The sequence below is a fragment of the Chaetura pelagica genome, unplaced genomic scaffold, assembly GCF_000747805.2.
Source record: "Chaetura pelagica isolate M959 unplaced genomic scaffold, ChaPel_1.0 scaffold346, whole genome shotgun sequence".
NCBI classification, from domain to species: Eukaryota; Metazoa; Chordata; class Aves; order Apodiformes; family Apodidae; genus Chaetura; species Chaetura pelagica.
This window is the reverse complement of record NW_009953797.1, coordinates 3,552,779-3,571,953: the sequence shown is the minus strand read 5'-3', so window position 1 is coordinate 3,571,953 and position 19,175 is coordinate 3,552,779. Positions and strand designations below refer to the sequence as shown.

The 19,175-nt window shown below is 37.3% G+C and overlaps 1 protein-coding gene across 1 annotated transcript in view; it reads left to right on the top strand.

Annotated features, from left to right (window-relative positions):
- NRG3 (neuregulin 3) overlaps window positions 1–19,175 on the top strand; it is a 98,842-nt gene that overhangs the window by 24,418 nt on the left and 55,249 nt on the right. The window contains 1 exon segment of the mRNA XM_010001152.1: window positions 10,925–10,951. Within this exon segment, the coding sequence (XP_009999454.1) occupies window positions 10,925–10,951 (27 nt within the window).

Below are 19,175 nucleotides of genomic sequence, written 5' to 3'. Positions count from 1 at the left end.
TAAGCTGCATCTGACAGTGTTATAACTATTTGCTCTGTAATATTGCCACTGTGAAAAAGGAATTTTCCATGTAGACTTGCAGTTCAGTAGCTACTGTCTTGTCAATGGAGAGGTCACCTGCCAATTTGTGCCTCCATTATACCAGGCTGCATTGTTAGATAAAAGACAAGTCCATTTGAGAACCCAGAGCTTTCCCCACCATGTAACTCTATTCAAAAGGAATTAATTGATTATGCATTTTCATTTAGTAAAAAATAAAATAGAAGCATACAGAGGTAGCAGTATTGTTTACTTTCCTCTGAAATGCAGGTATATTATAGAATCACAGAATGGTTTTAGTTGGAAGAGACCTTAAAGATCATCTAGTTCCAACCCACTCTGCATGGGCAGGGACACCTCCCACTAGATCAGGTTGCTCAAGACCCCATCCAGTTTGGCCTTGAAGACCTCCAGGGAGAAAGAGAACAAGTACACTTTGAATGCTTCTAAGCACAGGTGTCTCTGAGGTGTGTCACAGAGTGCAGGCTGTAGTTGCTCTTCCAGTCTTTTCTACTGACATTCTCTTGACTTTTTCTGTGAAATCTTTTAGCAAATGAGCTCCACATTGATCTAAACCTCTTTGCCTAACATTTAAGTAATGGTTCACATTTATGGATGTCACAGAACAATTCCTTTCCTTTTTACAGCTTTTTTTTTTTTTTTTTTTTTTTTTTTTTTTTCTTTTTCATATGCTGCTCTGTGTGAGGTGCTGCAGTAATTTTTGAGTTGGCTTTAGGGCCAGATGCAAACCACCAGATATCAGCATATAGGTAATATTCTGATTATTTTGGTTCACATCTGCTTCATGTGCGAGGAGTTAGTTTGTTTGAGTGGCTCTGACAGAGCGATTACATTCAATGAGTTTAATATTTATATATATGGGGCCCTTTGACACTATTCTCACATTATGTTCTTAACAATTAATAATATGGCAATGCAAATGGAGCCAAACAGCATCTTTAATGCTGCTTTCACTGTAGGTGATTCTGGGCCATGTGCACATCACATGCTTTTGTTCCAACATGTTGTTTTTCAATTGCTTTTGACAGCAGTTAATAATTCTTTATATCATAGCCCTATGCTTGAAATCTCATGGATAAGTCATATTATCCATCCCAAACTAACATTTCTATACCACCTTTATTATATCTTTTTATAGTAGTTAATGTTGGCTTAATGTACTTATAGTAGTAAAGAATATGAACACCTACAGTATTCAAGCACAAAAGCCATGAGGTAATTTTTCAGATTGTTACCTACATATCAGAGTCATAAAGTCATGTGTTGTATCCAGAATTGCAGAAGATACTCAGACTCTGTGAGGGAGAGCTGATGGTTATTTTTTGCTGTCCATTTTGCTATCCATTGCAACTACTTGTTTGTTTACATTATTAGCTAGTGTCTTCTAAACAGAATATATTTCCATAACTTTTCAATAAGCAAGGCAGCTTAGGCATGGAAAAAAGCCATGATTCCGTTTGCATGTACTAGATCAGACTGCATGTTACAGGGCTTTATTGTTGTACTGTCTGTGGGTTCATAAACACCAGTTAGTCTAATGTGCTTGGGGCACATGTGCCAACACCCACAACCAAATAGAAATTACACCATTTGAACTACTACAGTTCAGGTAAGAGAGACACTTCCTTGATGCCTTGGTAATATACCTCAATTCTACAGTTTTCATTCGCAACATATAACTCACCTTACCTCACTATCTCACTTTAAAAATCCTGTGATTCAGACACACTGCTCTGAATGCTGCAGAGTTGTGTGTGTGCGTGGTTTGCACACCATGATAGCCAACAAACTTGCAGCAGCTTTAAAAAAAAAAACAACAAAACAACAAACCACTACTAGGTGAGTGGTAAAATGACTAGAGAGGGAGTTAGCTTTGTAAAAAAGGAGAGATGTGCCTAGATTTGGAGTCATTCCCTTGCTATATGGATCACCTAATTTCAGAGAGAGGAGAATTGTAATGGGAGTAATTTTTGAACTGGCATTCAGTATTTCCTCCATTCAGTCATATGAGATGTTGGACAAATGCTTAGTTTTCTGATAAAGTTCACTGTGATGTAGTCTTTAAAGCTTTCAGGTATATGGCCCTGTGAAATTGAAGGAAATAATGAAAAAGAGAGATGCTTCTCTTCTTCCTCAATAAATAAGGGACACCTGTGTAGATGAGAACATCCTCTTTAATTTTAAACCTTTTGAGCATCACGTATGTGTGAATTGCTCAGCAGTAGCTGGATCTCAGGTGTAAAGGGACTTCCATGCCTGATTTCCCAGAGAAGAACATTGGAGATCTTGATGTTCATAAACTTTTGATTGATCAGGAAGGTGTGTTGAGAGACTCCTGACACTCAGGAATACCTATTGCAGAGAAGACCAGTGAGCCCATAAGGCAGGAAATACCACAAATTTTGGTGAAGTTTTATTAAAGCTTATACACTTTTATCATCATCTAAGCCTGAAACTCAGGACTATTAGAAATTAGGCTCAGCAATGCTGCTGCATATGTCAGCTACTTACAGGAAGTGCAAGACACATGCACAGAGTATTCAGAGTAAATTCAAATAATTATCTTGCTATGTTCTACAGTATTTAAAATTAAACAATGTGAGGAAGTGTCTTCTGTATACAGCAAATATGGTTACTGTTCTCAAAATTGAATGCCTAAAGAAATGTTTCCCAAATCAAGGCAGATAAAAAACAGTATCTTTCTAAAAAGGTCTGAGAATCCCATCTTTGAGACTCCTGAGTCCTTCTGTGCAAAACTCGGACCAGTTATCTAGGCAGCTCTATAAATAAATCTGGATATAAATAAATATGGAAACTTTATTGTTATTAGAATAGAAATGTCTAATTCCCAGACATTAAAACTTCACTCAATTGCAAAAATCTTGGTGTGACTACCTGTACTCTGCTGCTTCTGGTTCCTTCTTTTGACTGCAGTAGATTTTACTTATTACCTTAGGGAATAAAGCTCTAGTTATTTCACAAATTGATGCACATTTCTTGTCCTGAAGTTGAAGAAAGTAATTAGGTTTTAAGAAATTGACAAAAACTTAGAAAATCTTCTGTGCCTTTAGAGAGCAGTAAACACAATTGCATCTGAAACATTTTCCTGTAGTAGGCAAGTGAAGGACAGCTTAATGATCTGTGGAAGGAATAAAGTAACATTGAGCATGAGAAATGCTTATTAAATGTCATATGTTCATAAGATGAGGGAGCTATTAGCAATTCCTTTAATGTTTCTATGAGGCTGGTTGTATTTTACAGACCCATATTATCAAATACCCATTTAGAAATGATAGTACAAAAATCCCTACAGTAATTTCTAAGAAACTCATAGACTTATTCCACTTTAATAGACATTTTGTGTCATTTATTTAACCAGAAGAAGACTCTTTTCCACAGAACACTGCACTCAAGTGCAGTCTTTCACACCTATGACAAGATAAATAGTATAATTCATACTTAGTTACAAAAACTTTCCAGACCATATGTTTTGAAAATGTTCAATATGCTTTTAGGGTATGGATTGTACTTTTTTTCTGTGGTTTTTTTTTTTTTTGACAAAAAAATATTATTCCCCTCTCCTATCAAACTTTATGAGACCTTGCTACAAGATATTTGGGAAAAGACAGGTTTCTCTAACATAGAGGTTGGAGAACCATGCCACTTGCATCCAAAATCCAGTGGAAGTGCCTAATGACTTAAGACATCTAAGCTCAACCTAGAAAATATGTTCAAGCACAGTTGCCAGCATTTCTGTGGGTGAAGGCAAGCCTGTCTGCAGAGGCAGTGTGATGCCATTGAGCAAACCTCCAGTAGTGGTGAGAGATGAGAATGGGATTTGAGGCAGAATGAGTGTCAGCTCTGCAGGGACTGTTCCATTAACGGCACAGAGAAGGATAGAAGAATATATTGCTTCATAGCTTAATTCTCCTGACAGTTCCTCAGTTCTGACAGTGCTATAATCACCTACTGTGGACATGAACAGTCATTGTCATAGTTGCTGCAGAAGCCCAGGAAAAGAGTTCAGAGTTGTGAAAGTAGGTAAAACAGCTATGTCTGTGTTCTATCTTTGTGTAGTTCTTAGCACAGTCAGAGATCCTGGTATGTGAGGAACTTTACAGGAGATCACATAGAATGTCTGTGGTTGGAAGAGACCTCCAAGATCATCTAGTCCAACCTTAGACCTAACACCAAAACCTGACCACTAAGCCATGCCCCTAAGCACCAGGTCCACATGCCATTTAAATGGCTCCAGAGATGGTGATCCTACCACTGCCCTGGGCAAACTATTCCAATGCTTGACAACCCTTTCAGTGAAGAAATGCTTCATCATATCTAGCCTAAACCTCCCCTGGTGCAACTTGCATGATAGGCTTCAGTAATGAACAGGAGCAACAACAACAATTACATCTTTTGCAATTATGAATCTAATACAGAATTTTGTTGGTCTAGCAAAACTTCAGAAAATCAGAGAAATCATGATTTTTCTAGGAATATCTGCCAGAATCATTGGTAGTAGCAGTTGGTGCTTATATCTGCGGTCAGGTAAGCAGAATATAATGTGCAGTGTTTGCTGCAGTCTCATTGCAGGGTGGGGGAAAGTTGGTCTCAGAGTGATTGCTTTGGTTTATCATTTTTGGCATATAAGAAAACTTCTTAATTAGCCCTGTCACCATGAGCTCTGAGGCTCTATACAGGCAAGTTCATTTTAATTTGATGTTGTTAATAATTTTCAAGGAAACATAGTGTCTCAAAGAGAAGTAAGTAACTTAGAGTCCTAGCTGTAGAGATGATAATTTAAGGTTTTAAAAATTACAGAGAAGAGGCAAGCTTAATTCTCTAAGCCTGCATATGGTAGATTAAGTAAGTAGTTGAAATGTCGAGCATGTCTTAAGCCTGTGAAGATGGGAGTGTTGCTATTATTTATTTGCAAAAGTTAGAAACAGTTTTTCAACTTTGGTGGTGTGAACCACAGCCACAAGCTTTTGTCATTCAGAGGGAAAGAAAATCAATTGTTTATTCCATTATTCAGCACTACATATTATTTATATAACAGCAGGTTTTGCTGGATGTTTTTCAAATGTTCTTTTGTTGTGGAATTGATGGTGGGTGGGGGGATTCTGTCCTGAGGCTTGTATATAGCCTCTCCAAAGCCATATAAATACTCACAGCAAAACTAGGTTTTTCTTCCTTTGTCTTCTTTTATCCATTTATTTTAAAATAAATGGATAAAGCAATTAACCTCTAGGCTTTTTCTTCAGTATTTAAGTTTGCAGATTGAGGCTTATCATTTAGTTTAAAATAAAATTAACCCTGTCTATATAAATTGATAATGTAAATCTTCTGTCATTTATATTTAGAGTATATCAGACTGAAGTTTTTTATAGATTTACTGACTTTTTTTTTTTCCTGTTTAGATTGATATAATTTTTGTTAGCATTATTTTAATTTTATTGAAAACTGACCAAGTATCATTGTGTATCAACATACGTGGAGCAAATCACCAATATATTCTGCACACTTACTATTACTTCAGCTAACATGTAGTGAACAGCCTAACTATTGCCAGAGAAATTTTACATCTGGAAAAATGTTAATAATCCTCTTTTTCAGAGAGGGTAAAAGGGAGGCACTGGATATTGGTCTATTCAAAGTAATTCTCAGGATTTAGTTTGGTCCATTTTTAAATGTTCCCTAGAGGAAAATTTCTACCATGTCTTCTCATCAAGATGCTTTGAAATGTCAGTAGTTGAACTATTTTGATTTTATGTCTGTTTTCCTTGAACTATCCCAATCATTTATCCTGCTTCCCCCCCCCCCAAAAAAAAAAAAATAAAATAAAAAGTGAAGGTACTATTGTGTAAATTAATTACAAAAGAAAGCACCATGATCTCTATAAAGCAAGCAACAAAATCAAATTTTATGCTTTCTAAAAACTGAGTTTTGTAAAATACATTTATACATGCTGGTACTTTTTCTTTCTGAAACTGAAAAAAAAAAACACAACAAAACACAACCAAAAAAAAAACCAAAACAAAAAAAAAACAACCACAAAACCAGCCTCTGAGAGAATTTGGCCAGTTTGCTAAGTCTGATAACTTCCAATGGTTGTCTGAAAACAGGAGCAATGCACCCTTCCTACTGAACAGAGAAATCCCTTGTATCATGGCTCTGTGTGCTCACATGCAAAATAAGACTGCAAGAATAGTATGTTGTGCATTATAAAAAATATGCTTTCTGATATAAATATACACACGTAATCAGTAACAGTTTTAGCTTCATTAAATACACAGGCTGATAACTGTGGGCTGTCACATGTGTCTCATAAAACATAATGGATAAGACAGCAGCTGTTTGCATGTTTGTGTAGTATCCTACTCTGCCTGCCTTTTGAATTGGAGGATTTTTCTTTGTTTCAGACCAAGTTGGATCTGTCTAATACTTAAGAGTTAAACTGTTGTCCTGTTCCTTCCAGCCAGATAACCTGTTCAATAGTACTTGAGCTGTCCAAAAGTAGCTTGCAGCATTTTCTGTTCAAGACAATAATCTACCAAAGACAGTTTAACAAATCCTATGCATTTATTGGAACAGATGAATTTCGTTTGCGGAGTGAAATACTTTGCCGCTGCACTGATTTCCGAGAGCTGTCTCCTTAATGCCAAAATGAACCTATCCTTAGACCAGATTCAAGTGTCTGTGGTGGTCTACAAGGAGTATTTTCATGTCTGAGATTTTTCTTCTATAAATTGGTGAGATTTACATGTTGACTTTCTATTTCTATTAATAGTGTAGCTTAGAATGTACCTGGAATAACAAAAGCTGTTTTTAACTGGGGAAAAAATCTCCATGTTAATATGACTAAGAAAAAAGCCCCAGGAAACCACAATCCAAACATAAAGCTGCATGTTCTGTGTGAACCACTAATAAATTAATCCATTAGTGAGTGTGAATTCATCTTCTCTTGTTATCAAGTATTCCCAGGTGTGTATGTATTCATAAAGTGTAAACTAAAGGGGCTTTAATACTAGCAAAGAAATCAGAGTGCAAGGACCATAAGGCACAGTATTCTTCCCACATCAACAACAAAATACAGAAATACTCATAAAATAAAATACAAATGTGAATAATCTTCTCGTCTGAGTAATATATTAGTTCCTGAGAACATAACAATACCAGAAAGACAGAAGAAATCACAATAACAAAAATAAAATGCAGTCACAATATTTGGTTAATGACCCCATCTTGTGGAGCAGTGCCCACACTTTGGCACATTAATAGCTTTCATATACGTTTTTGTTGAAGTCAGTCCTTAAAGAAAATGCATTGCTTGATGGTGAATTGCTTGGCACCACGCTCGCTGTGACCAGGGAAGTGCTCTGCAGGCTTTGTATCATTAGTATAGTGCAACTCTGTAGCAATGAGACAGTCCTTTTTTACACTGTGGCACAGGAATTGATACTCTACATTTTTTGTGTTTGGTTCAGTCTTGGGGTCACCACCACAGCTCCCTTCCCTCCATTGACTCCTCTGTGTCATGCCTTTCTCTCAGTCTGACCCTCTCACAGTTTCTTATGTTGTTAAGAGGAGAGAAAACCATCTCTAGAACTGGAGCTTCCAAAAGCATTTATTTTCACAGTAATGGTGCAAGTGAGAGTAACTGCTGGACTGGTGCTTGGTCACCAAGGAGCAGCCTGCTGGTGGCCATGATCTGTTTCACATAATTCTTCTCCCCATCCATCCTTTCCTTGCTGTCAGCACACCCTGGGTCGGGGGAGGAAACAGCAGCCCTGGAGGCTTCTCTTGTTGCTACGTTTTCCAGCAGGAAGGTTTCCAACCCCTTTTACCTCTAAGAGAGTTAAGTAACTCCTTTGCTGGAAGTGGCAGGCTGCTGTACTGAGGCAAACTCCAAAAAGGCCAGCAGTCACTTTCTACCCTCTGGAAAGATGTCTGTGGGTCTTGTCAGTGGTTTTTGGCAGGGGACAGCTCAGATAAGGCCTTTGGGGTTGGAAGCAATCATTTTCTCTCATTTTCATATGCAATGATGTGGTTTGGGGTTTATTTTTTATTATATATTGTTGGTTTCATTTGTTTTCTTCATGTAGCTAGTGGAGTAAACATCTTAGAATGATAAAAACATTAAGAGCCAAACAACAGGAACAGTTAATGGCTTGCCTTGTGTCCTCGATTCAATATGCTGAACGTTTTGGTCAATGCCATTGCTGCAGGAGCCATAATTGTATTAAGGAAAACAAGTCTGAGTTGGGGTTTTGATAACTTCGGTATCTGCTGTCACCTGTGGCATGTCCCACTGTGCAGCCAGCAGGTCAGCCTGGCTCCCAGCCACGGCTTGTTGCTACTGCTGGCTCTGGAGCAGCGTCCCTTCCCCAGCCAGGAAGGTGAGTGTGGACACTGTTCCCGTGGTACATGTGCCATGGCAGTGGGGTGAGAGGCCTTGCCAGTGCTAGTGTGCAATATATCCACAAGAATTAGAATTTTGTTTTTTTTTTCTATTCCCAGATTGCTGCTCAGAGATGAGCTGTATCATTGGCATCTTGGATATTTTACTCTACAAGTCTATCCCATTAGACATCCGTTCATCATATCTGGGAAGCTGAAGTTGCTCTCCAGGCACGAGACTTTAAAAATAAATAACCTGGCATTTCAAACCTCTCCAGCTGAACACATTTCCCAGGAAGAATATAGATATGTGAGACTCTAACTTCTGTGTAAACCACTCAAAGTTGCTTTTCCCCCATCTTTTTAAGGGAAAGGTGTATTTTGTTTGCACTTTTTGAGGAAGTGGCTTTTAACTATGTTAGTGAACTCAGTGAGGAAATAGCAGGTTGCGAATGCAAAATATGTAGACAACATGTGTAGCCCAGTTAGGAAAGGAGGATTGTTTTTTCAGCTACTGTACATAGACTTTAAAAGATGATACTGTATGATCTTGCTTCATGTGTGAATATCCTTAGCTTCTTGGAGACCAGATTACGGTGCTTTGATCTCTGCTACCGTTTATAAAGTAAGCAGTTGTGGATTACATCTTAATCCAGTTTACAGAAGGATGCACGATGTGAACTGCATGCAGAGAGTATTTGCTGATTTCACAAGTATAAAAAAATTAGAGGAAAAAACCCCAGTTACAAATCTCTGTGAATATAGTATGCTGAATGCACTTCTGGTGTTTCTGGTCTCATGCTTTTATAGAAATTACCTCCTTGTGTCAAATGTACCAGGTATGTTTGTATGTGATGCTTGTATGTGAAGCAAGAAAACAGATTAGAAGATTACATTACATATGTAATTACATTAATTACATGTGTGATTTTGAGTTATATATTTAATACCTAAAAGAATCATTTGGGTGTTTACTAGACTTGCGTAATGTGCATGTCCTAACACCATATTAATAAGGTATTTATACTACATAGCATCATCTTATGTTCTTTTCTTTTGGGATGCATATTGCATTTTCTACATGAAGACAGATATGGAGTTTAGCAGCTATGGTGTTGATTTGAATGCTAAGTGAACTGAGCAAGCTGATGCTTGATGCCTTCTCCTAGAAGGATTGAAAGGTTTCCAAAGGCAAATAATTCCCAGCATTTTCAACAGAAACGCAAATATTTCACTTATTTGTCACAGCTGCCAGGGCTAACAAAACATGTGATAAAGTATTTAAAATTACTGTTGGTTTATGTTGGTAAATCTTCATTTGCCTTTGCTGTATAGTTTTGTGGTGGATTTTTGAAAGTGTACTTTAATGCAGTATATAAGTTAATGGGACCAAGTGTTTCACACAAATCCCAGTAGTACTTCCCAGCAACAGCCAACATGTTAGTCTTGCACAATCTTTCTTGTAACCCTACTGCTTTCCTCTCCACACATACTGCTCTTGGAAGCATTGGCACAATCACATATTACTTTTTTCTGTATTAAGAAAATGTGACTATAAATTGAAAGGAAAGCAAACGCAAGATAATTTGCTTTTGTTATATTTTAAAGGGAGATAATGCATGCTACGCCTTACACATAGTTCTGAAAAGTCAGTTACTTATGTTGTCCTGAGTTTGTTATTCTTTAATCAGATCAACATGCTTCTTATTACATTGAGTATTATGTAAGTTTAAATCTACTTTATGCTGAAACATTAATCTGTTAGAGACATATTATATCCTAATTTATCATGTGAAAAAAAAAGGGTCCTGAAATTATTTCAATCTCCAAATTCAGAAGACTTTCTAAAAACTGTCATTTTTTAAATTTTTTTTTCTTCAGTTTTAAGTGTCTTGAAATCACTGTATCATATCACTGAGGTGGTTGAGTCAGGAACATGAGTATCTCCTGAAGTCAGATTGTCTGTTACACAACAGATAGCAGTTGTGCAGTTGCACCGAGTGCAAGTGTGGCTGTTGTGCTGTAATGAGAGCTGCGAAACTCAGTAAAGGTCTTACACTTATCTCTTTAGATTTTGATCTCTCCCAGAGAAAATGAAAGCAAGAATCTTGTCCAACTAATGATAATAGCATGTTGAGGGAAGTTTCAGGAGGAAGAGAAAATGAAATTCCTGTGGGTAGGTAGCTTGAGGCACTTCAGACAAATATAACTATAATGAGGAAAGGCATTAATTTTCCTCCCCAAGTACACCTCCCTCCTCTGACAGCTCAGTGCCCTAAATTCCCATCTTAGGATTGCTCTTCGAAGGGCAAGGTTCTGCTTTTCTTATTGATCAGCATCTACAGAGTGGGCTCCTGACCCTGCATTGCATTCTGCAGCTCTGCCATATGAGTATTGAATGCTACCATTTTAGTCTATTTCTAATATTTCTGTCTCTTTTTTCTTTTACACGCTTTCTTGGGTATAGCAGACCATTTAGGAATTGAATTCATGGGTAAGTCTTCATTTCGCTTTGTTTCACTTGCTAATATTTATCTTGATGTCATATTCCAAAGCACATGGAAGTTGATGGGAAGAACTCCCGTGAGCTCCATCAGTGGATTATAAATTGGGATACTGTTACATTTACCAATTACATTTGAAATTATATGAAGACTTAGTTTTTCTGTTGACCACTGCTATGGTGCTTAAAAACTGCATAATGATGTTTTGGCATTTTTATGATGTTTAAGGTAACGTAATATAGATACTATATGGCCGTATAATGACATTTGATGAATAGCATCATATATGAGATTTTAGGAAAGAAGAAATACCTATCTTCATGTAAAGGAAGTAATTTTTTAATTAGATTTTTTTTTTTTTCAATATTTAGTTTCGATTACAGTGTTAAACGTATCTGGGTTTAATAAGAACTGTGTAATTAGCTTTTAAAAAACCAGTCAGAGGAATACTTCTAAGAAAATAGAGAAATGTCTGTGATACTGTGAAATAAGTGAACTTCAAGTTAGAAAAAAGATAAGTAGGAGTGAATAATTACTACCTATTATTTTGGAAAGGAAAAGATGGTGTTCTATTGACTCAGTTGCTGCCCTGTAATGTATTCATAGCCTGATGGAATGATGGGCTTAAACAGGTCATTGCTTCATTTCTCAGTTGGTGATCTGCAAGGAAGCCCAGATTTGTCCTTTGCAAGTTACTGGACTGGTGCCTCATTTGTGTAAAAACAACTTGCAGAAAACATTAAATATTACTGTAAACACTATAATAAAGAGCGTACAATTTCATATAAATGTAATTAAAAGTAATTAAAAGTTTACTTTTAATTTGTCTTTTCCCTATGTTGAGTTTTACTTAATTTTTTAGGTTTTAAAAATAAAAATTTGATAGCCTAGTGATTGTAAGTGGTATATGGGGATTTTGTTGACAAGTTTTGTGTAAGCTGTCATGAAACCAATATGGTGATGAGCGCTAATTGCGTGGCAGGCTACATTAGCAAGGGAATAGTCACCAGGTTTTCCTACTGCTTTTGGGCTTGTGTGGCAAACCTAGAGAACTGTCTCCTCTCTAGAGAAGAGAACTATTCCGTGATCTCTAGAAGTGTAGTGTTTCACTTCACTTTAGGTGAAAAAAAAATAAATGTACCAGTGGAATTGATGTGTTTTCACAGACTTAGTGGACAAGCACAGTTGGGAAATGGTTACTTTAAAGACTCTTTATGTATCCCAGTTTTACTCCTTAACTTGTACGCAGCAGTCTTGAGGAACACGAATTGAAGGACAAGCATATTCATAAAAGAAAAAGGGTAAGGAATATATATAGGATATATAGAAAGGATTCTTAGAGTGAGCCTTTCCATAAGAAGCAGAAAAGTGCTCCCAAGGAGGCAAAGCTGAATTATTTTAGCTTTATTTTGAGCATTTTAGTTTTGTGGGGGCTTTTTTTTTTTTTTTTTTTTTTCAAGACGTCTCATTAGGGCTTGAAATAAAGCCAACCTCTGAAGTTTTGGCTCAGAGTAGTCTTCTAATGTAGGTGGGTTTGATCTTGCTGGTATAGAAATTAATGAAAACTTATGTCTCGAGCCTGAAAATATTATGACAGCAGTCTAAAATGAGGCTTGAGGTAGTTTCTCTGGGGTAGAAAAAAGTGAATTCCAGAATCATATACAAAAATGAAGTGCTTGAGTTTCTTAAACTCTCCTCCAATATTTTTTTAAGAATTACTTTGGAAATATACACATGTATGGAATCATTACTACACACACAGCATCGTACAAATCCCCTCCCTGTAAACAGACAGATCAGGTGACAATACACTAATCATATTGGGGCCACTCATGCAAAGCCTCTCCCGTGAGTTTATTTCTGTACTGTAGAAAGTAATTGCAATTAGTGGGAAGAGTCTTTTACCACATAATTTTCATTTACTAAAACTGGCAACATATATCTACAGAGCTTAGCCTTGTTTGCATGTGAACCAGGGAACATTCTTTCTAATGTTTTCATTGCGTTTTTAGGCTCTGTTGCCTTAGGAGCTCCATTTCCATTGTCATCTTCCAGAATTTTTTCTTGAAAACCATGTAAGCCTGGATTCCCAGGGAAGGTTGAGCTCCTTCTACAGTAGGTAAAGCTAAAATCTCATGTAGATAGGAACATCTGTCTATAGAGGTACCCCAGAGGACAGATTAAACATATGCTAGCTACACATCCAGCTTAGTGTATGTTTGCCAAGAAAAGTAGATGGCCTTAAGTTTTGGGTTTGTTTTTTTTTCACTGGACTCTTAAGAATCCTTGGAGTGTATACCTGTTAGGGACTTGTTGTCTATGGATTTGTATATCTCTTTGAGAACCAGCTGATACTGTCTTCCCTCCCAAGCTCCTGTGGCAACAGTTCTAGAGCTCTATAGGCAGAGGCTGTGTACATTTCCATTACCAGTTAATATTTGCTTCCTACCAGATTCTTGGCTGTCACATGCAGGACTTACTGAACAGGAGCTTGTGAGTTCAGCTTATCTACCACACAGTTGTGTTAACCTCTCTCATGTTCTCATGCCCCCTTTGCCTTTTGGATATTGTGAGGTTTATACTCCATATAGTGTTCAATACTGTGCATTCCCAGCCATGAATACCTGATACTTTAATATTGTTGCTGACTTTGGTTTGTAGTGTCTATTTTTCTTTGTATGGATAACAGAGATAAAAGCCGGCATATTAATGTAGCATAGCTACTTTTAAATGATGCAAATGTTACAATTCATGGGTGGTTCTAATATATGCATGTGCAGATTCTCTTGAATTAAATGAAAGCCAAGTAGGTGTTTAAGGGACACTGTTTTCTTAGAATGTGCATTTGGGTATTGTGATCAGAGTGATGAAGCTTTATGAAATTTCTGGTGATATGGATATCCTCTACACTTTCTAGCACCTCAGAGGAAAAAAAATTAAGTCTTGCATTTGATACTTGTGAGAACTAGATTCCATTTCCATCTCTGATGCATCTTCCAGAAAGGCTTTGGGCAAGGTATTTTAATCTCTCACTGCCTTCAATTCTGTTATTTTTATCAGGCTTTCTGCATTTAGATTCCTCAGCTCTCTGGGGTATCTCTTTCAGTAGTGTTTAAGACAGAAACTCTTCCTTGCAAGAGAGTGCAGACTTTGCTCCGTGGTTCCTCGTAAGAGAGCCCCACAGTCCATGGCAAAAGGCCATACAGGTCCTGAAGGAGTGCCATGCATGTGGTCTGGGTTGGGGCACAGGTCTGGATGGTTCCCAGTGTGTCTCACCAATGATGATGCATACAATTTTATCTAAATTTCCAACACAAAGGTAAGTAAACATTATCACAAAGTGAAGAGCTACTCACTGAATTAACTGTTTTGTGTCAATTGATTTAGTAGTTTCATGTCAATGGAAAGCAGGCTGCCTGTTGGTAATGCTCATGTGAGACAGTGAGTTTGTAAGAAGAGAGACTGAAAGAAGCAGCTTTTATTCAATGAGAAAACTAAGTGATGTATTGTTATCATTAGTTAGCACGGGAATATTTACAGTTTCTTATCATTTTTTTACCCAAGTAGGTAACCCCAGGGCTCAATGGTAGTTTTTTTCCTCGGGTGTGAAATTTGATGATGAAGCCAAGTATCTCTGATCAGGTTACTTTGGTACAACAGGTAGCATTTGAAAGCTGAGTTGTGGAGACTGGCCTCGTGCATGTGGTCCCAACTGCAGAGTGAAATTGTTGCCTTAACTGCCAGATACAAGGAGATGCAAAAGCCTGATCTATGGAAATAAGTGTTCTGGGCTAAGAGTAAGTGCCCAAGACGAGGAGTCCTCAGTTTCACTGTTTTCTTACACTGAGAATGAGTGAGAAGGGGTGAAAGGTGAAGGTGAGTGAGTACTGGAATAACCTACTACAATACATGAACAAACATGACTTATTTCATTCACCCACATCACCTAATCTGATGATCCAGAATCTTCATCTTTTGCTCTGTAACAGTAATGTACAATGGATACAATTGAAAATAAAAGGCCCCAATAAAGTGCAACAGGCAGGTTGCTATGATTTGACAGAAATACAGTCGTTACATGAAATAGTCTTCGTTAAATCAATATTGATGGTGTAAACAAGTATGATGTGATAACCTGAGTCTCCCCATCCATAACTTACAAAAATAAAATAGTGGTTGCTATATTTAACTTGGTTGCTACTTTTAACTTGCTGATACTTGGACCTTAGACAGGAAATAAATATTTTTCCTTAGAACTAGTTCTCTTTTCTGGAAAAATTAGAAAATTCACCAAAGTCAATGGAGTAAGAATTAAATATAATACACGAGTAAGTGGTAAATCATTAAATAACATTTAACTGAGCAGACAAAAAACGTAACTCAATAATGGGATGTTATTAAAATTTGTATATCTTCTTGCAATGACTACAATATGAAATGTATTCAGTTTTCTGTACTCTGAGAAGGTGTTAATACTGGGGAAGATTGTTCATGCTTTATTTTTACTGGGCTGATTCTCACTGCCTCTTCATTTGGTTTTGCTTATGGGCAGTATAAGCAAGATTGCAACAATTTAGTGTTATTCCTGTTTGCAAAGAAATAAAAAGACAAAATTCATTAGGTTCTGCACAGCTCACAAAATGTGCAGCTGGTGAGCTGTCCTCTGAAACTCAGTGTCTTGTAGCAGCTAACAGACAATGGAAATAAATAACCAGTCTTTGCATAGATGGTCCTAGCTTTAATTATCATTTAGCAGCTCTTATCTGTCCTCATTGGACGAGAGGTTGGATGTTCAATTACGTGAGCACAGTGTGTACATGTTCTAAAGAACACCTTTAAAAAATAAAATTCCATTTTCCCTGTATTTCTCATAAGGTATAAAGCAGGTAGATCCTTCTCTGATAATATGGCACAATGACTGTTTTATGTGTCTGTTTACACAAAATCTCTCAGTACTATCAAAACATATCTGTCTAACAATGATATTGGTGTTAATCATAATAATTTAAATTTTTTCATCTGTAGTGATTTAGTAAATTCATGAAGAACTGAGAGAGGCTCTCATGATAGACATTGATACTGGTCATGTTTACTACCGTTGTTGTCATTGCTCCATTAAACCCTTGGTTCTTCATCCTGCCCTAATTTTTCTTTACCTTCTTCTGATTTTACCTTTTTGAATTTAGTTTTAGCTTTTCTCTTGGGACCTTGTCATTCTGCTTGCTTTGTGAAATACCTGTTCTTTTAAACTATGTTGCAAAATAACAGAGGTATCCTGAGGCATGAAATGGCTTTAGATCTTCAGTACTTTCCATGGGATTCTTTTAGCTGCAAAGGGTCATTTATCACCTTTAGAGAAAAGAGACATGAGCACCAGAAGAGAGAGTTTTACAAAAACAGCTGATGTCTCTGTGCTGTAAGAGCAATGGATGAAGCAGAGATTCCTCAGGGGCTGAGGGAAGCTCTGCCAGCGGTTGTAACTGTTTAGGAAAATGTACCTCTTAAATTTAAGTCAATGTTCATTTGGTGAACATGTTGCAGGCTGCCATACATCATCTTGGCTCAGTTTGGGGAATATGGATTGGTTTTGGTTTAGTGGGAGGGAAAGCTGCCATATTGGTTTGGTACTACCGTCTGTAAATTTGTCAGTATTTAACTTTTCCAAGTTATCTGTATTTTATGTATTGACAAACTGAGTTGCGTTAACTTCCATTATCTTTAAAAGGCAAGACTAAGATTTACCATGTGGTTAACTTATATGTGCTGTAAATAGCCTGTAGTGCTTTATCAAAATAGTAATGCTGTGGACTAACGTTGATATAAGTAACTTACTCTGGTGACCTTCCTTTGTGTTTGCTTCTGCTTTCTCTAAATGAAGCTACTAATCATTTGTGATCCAACTTCTGGAAACTAAAAAAAAACAAATAAAAAATGCTGCCAAAGTATGCTGCCAGGTTTGTATATTCAGAATTGGTCCAGGTTTCTCTCTTTTGCTGGTGGCTGGGTTGGGAGGAGGCTCTAGTCAAATTAAGCAGGGCATCAAGCCATAAAAGTGGATGTATGTCAGTGGTAGTGCTGTATGTATCCATTACCCTGCCACTTCCTATGTGGATGTGTACTGGTATAATGATGTACTGATCGGGGGGTACTGGTTAGGTCAAAGTGGTATCTGTAGATTAGAAAAGAGCATTTTTGAAGCCTTAAAAATAGTTATTGTGCACGAGCCTCCAGGTAAGTTTCCATGTAACTCCTAGTGCCAAGAACAAACATCATCTGCATGGGGCACCTCAGGGAGAAAGGATGTATGCTTCAAAGTTGGATTTCAGCTGAGGACCGAGTGCCTCATCTGCATACAGAGGGACTTCACTGTTTTGTGGCTCTGTGTATGCAAATTATATGTGTGTTCTGGTCTGGGAGTAGGCACATGCCCTAGGTTCCTGCATGGCTGGTGTGTCTCGGAGGTAAACGCTTTTTATCATGACGTACAGGTAATTGGATGGTACCAACACTGAACAGACAGCTGTGTATTTAAATGTGACCTTACACCCAGTCAATCTCATAACCTGCAATTTGAATGTGATATTTAGGTAAATGCTTTGCTGAGCTTGAGGCATTGTTAAAACTGTCACCACAAGTGTATGTTAATGCATCTAATTAGATGACTTGCAATGTTGAGATTTTGCTTTTGGCTTTGTTTGGGCTCATTTACAGTTTAACAAGATGCAAAAATACGTAGGCAGGGACCCCTATATTTCATGCTGCTGAAACAAACCTAGCAGAATAAAGGAGAAATCTGCATGTCCAGGGTGATGGTAGAGACAGCCAACAGTAGACTTGCCAGTGAGCCTTTTTACTTTCAGTTGGGAGAGGACCTGGGAGGAGGCTTCCAAGTGCTAAGTACAATCTGGACAGGCCCATGAGAGCTTGGAATCCGTTGTTAGGCTACTAGGGTGGGGGTTTTTGTTAGCAGAAGGTTGTTCACTGTGTATTGAAGTTATCTTGCTACAGGAGAAGAGGATCCAAATGCTGGAGCTGTTGTGCCTTGTTTATGCAGCCATGGTGGATGGGTGTGTTATTTTGTCCTTTTTCTACCTGGAGATGTTATGTAGATGTCAAGTTTCATCCAATAAATGATGCAGGGATTCAGAAGCCTGAAAGTAAGTGTCACAATAAATGCTCCATGACACTGGTGTGCTTGTATATTACACTTGTATAGAAAAATGTATGTTTCTAACAAGGAACTAAATCTTTCTGTGTCCTCTGTGCCTAGAATGAGTGAGACAGTGTCCTGCAAGTAATTGCTGGAAGCAGAGGAGAAGGGTAAGCAGTGTGGAAAAATTGCCAATGCACTATGTAGCATTATATTATTTTTTTTCATGTACTTCCTTTTCTTTTCTTTTGCAGGAGCTGTGGGATACTGGCACATGGAGAAGTGCAGAGATGCTATTACTAGTCTGGCTGATGGGGTTTAATACACTTAGTTTTACGATAATTGAAAATTGCCTCAAGATCCTATTTCCTGTCCCCATCAGCATCAGTTTTTCTTCATTTCAAAACTAACCTCTTTGTGCTGAAAATGGCTATTTGTCCAGTTACCAATGGTATCTGTTGGTATTTCCTTCTGACTAGACAGCCCAACGGTTATCAAGGAAACAAGCTTAAACACCAGAAAAGGAAGGGGAAAAAACAAGTGGTGTGTATTAGTGTGCATGTATTGGTTTTGTAAGCTTAATTCTTAACAACATTTTAAATAAACACAAAATTGCAAACTGTTGCATGCAGATGACAGACGAGCTTTTTTGTTTACCAGTGCTGGCTTTTAAGCTTTGAATGGTAAAATTAATTGCCATAAGGTATTTTCATTTAGTATGGTTTTAGAATTTTCAAACACCATTTGGATCATGTCCATACGGTTTAGTCACTGTGGTTATATTTATTATGTTATTTATCCAGTCATTCTTATATGAATTAATATAAGCCTTTTTTCTTTTTGTGATAAGATGATTACATACTACTCTATGCCTATGTTAGCAAGTAAACTCAATTGTAAGATTGGACTACTCTCTGGTTATTCTTTCAGGCTATTTTTGGTAATTTTGCACTTCATATTCAAATATAAAGGAAAATAAAAATGGAAATATAAAATAATAACCTGGTAATGAAACAGCATATGTGACAATATTGAAGTTCTCAGGAAAATTAACTGAAATGTCA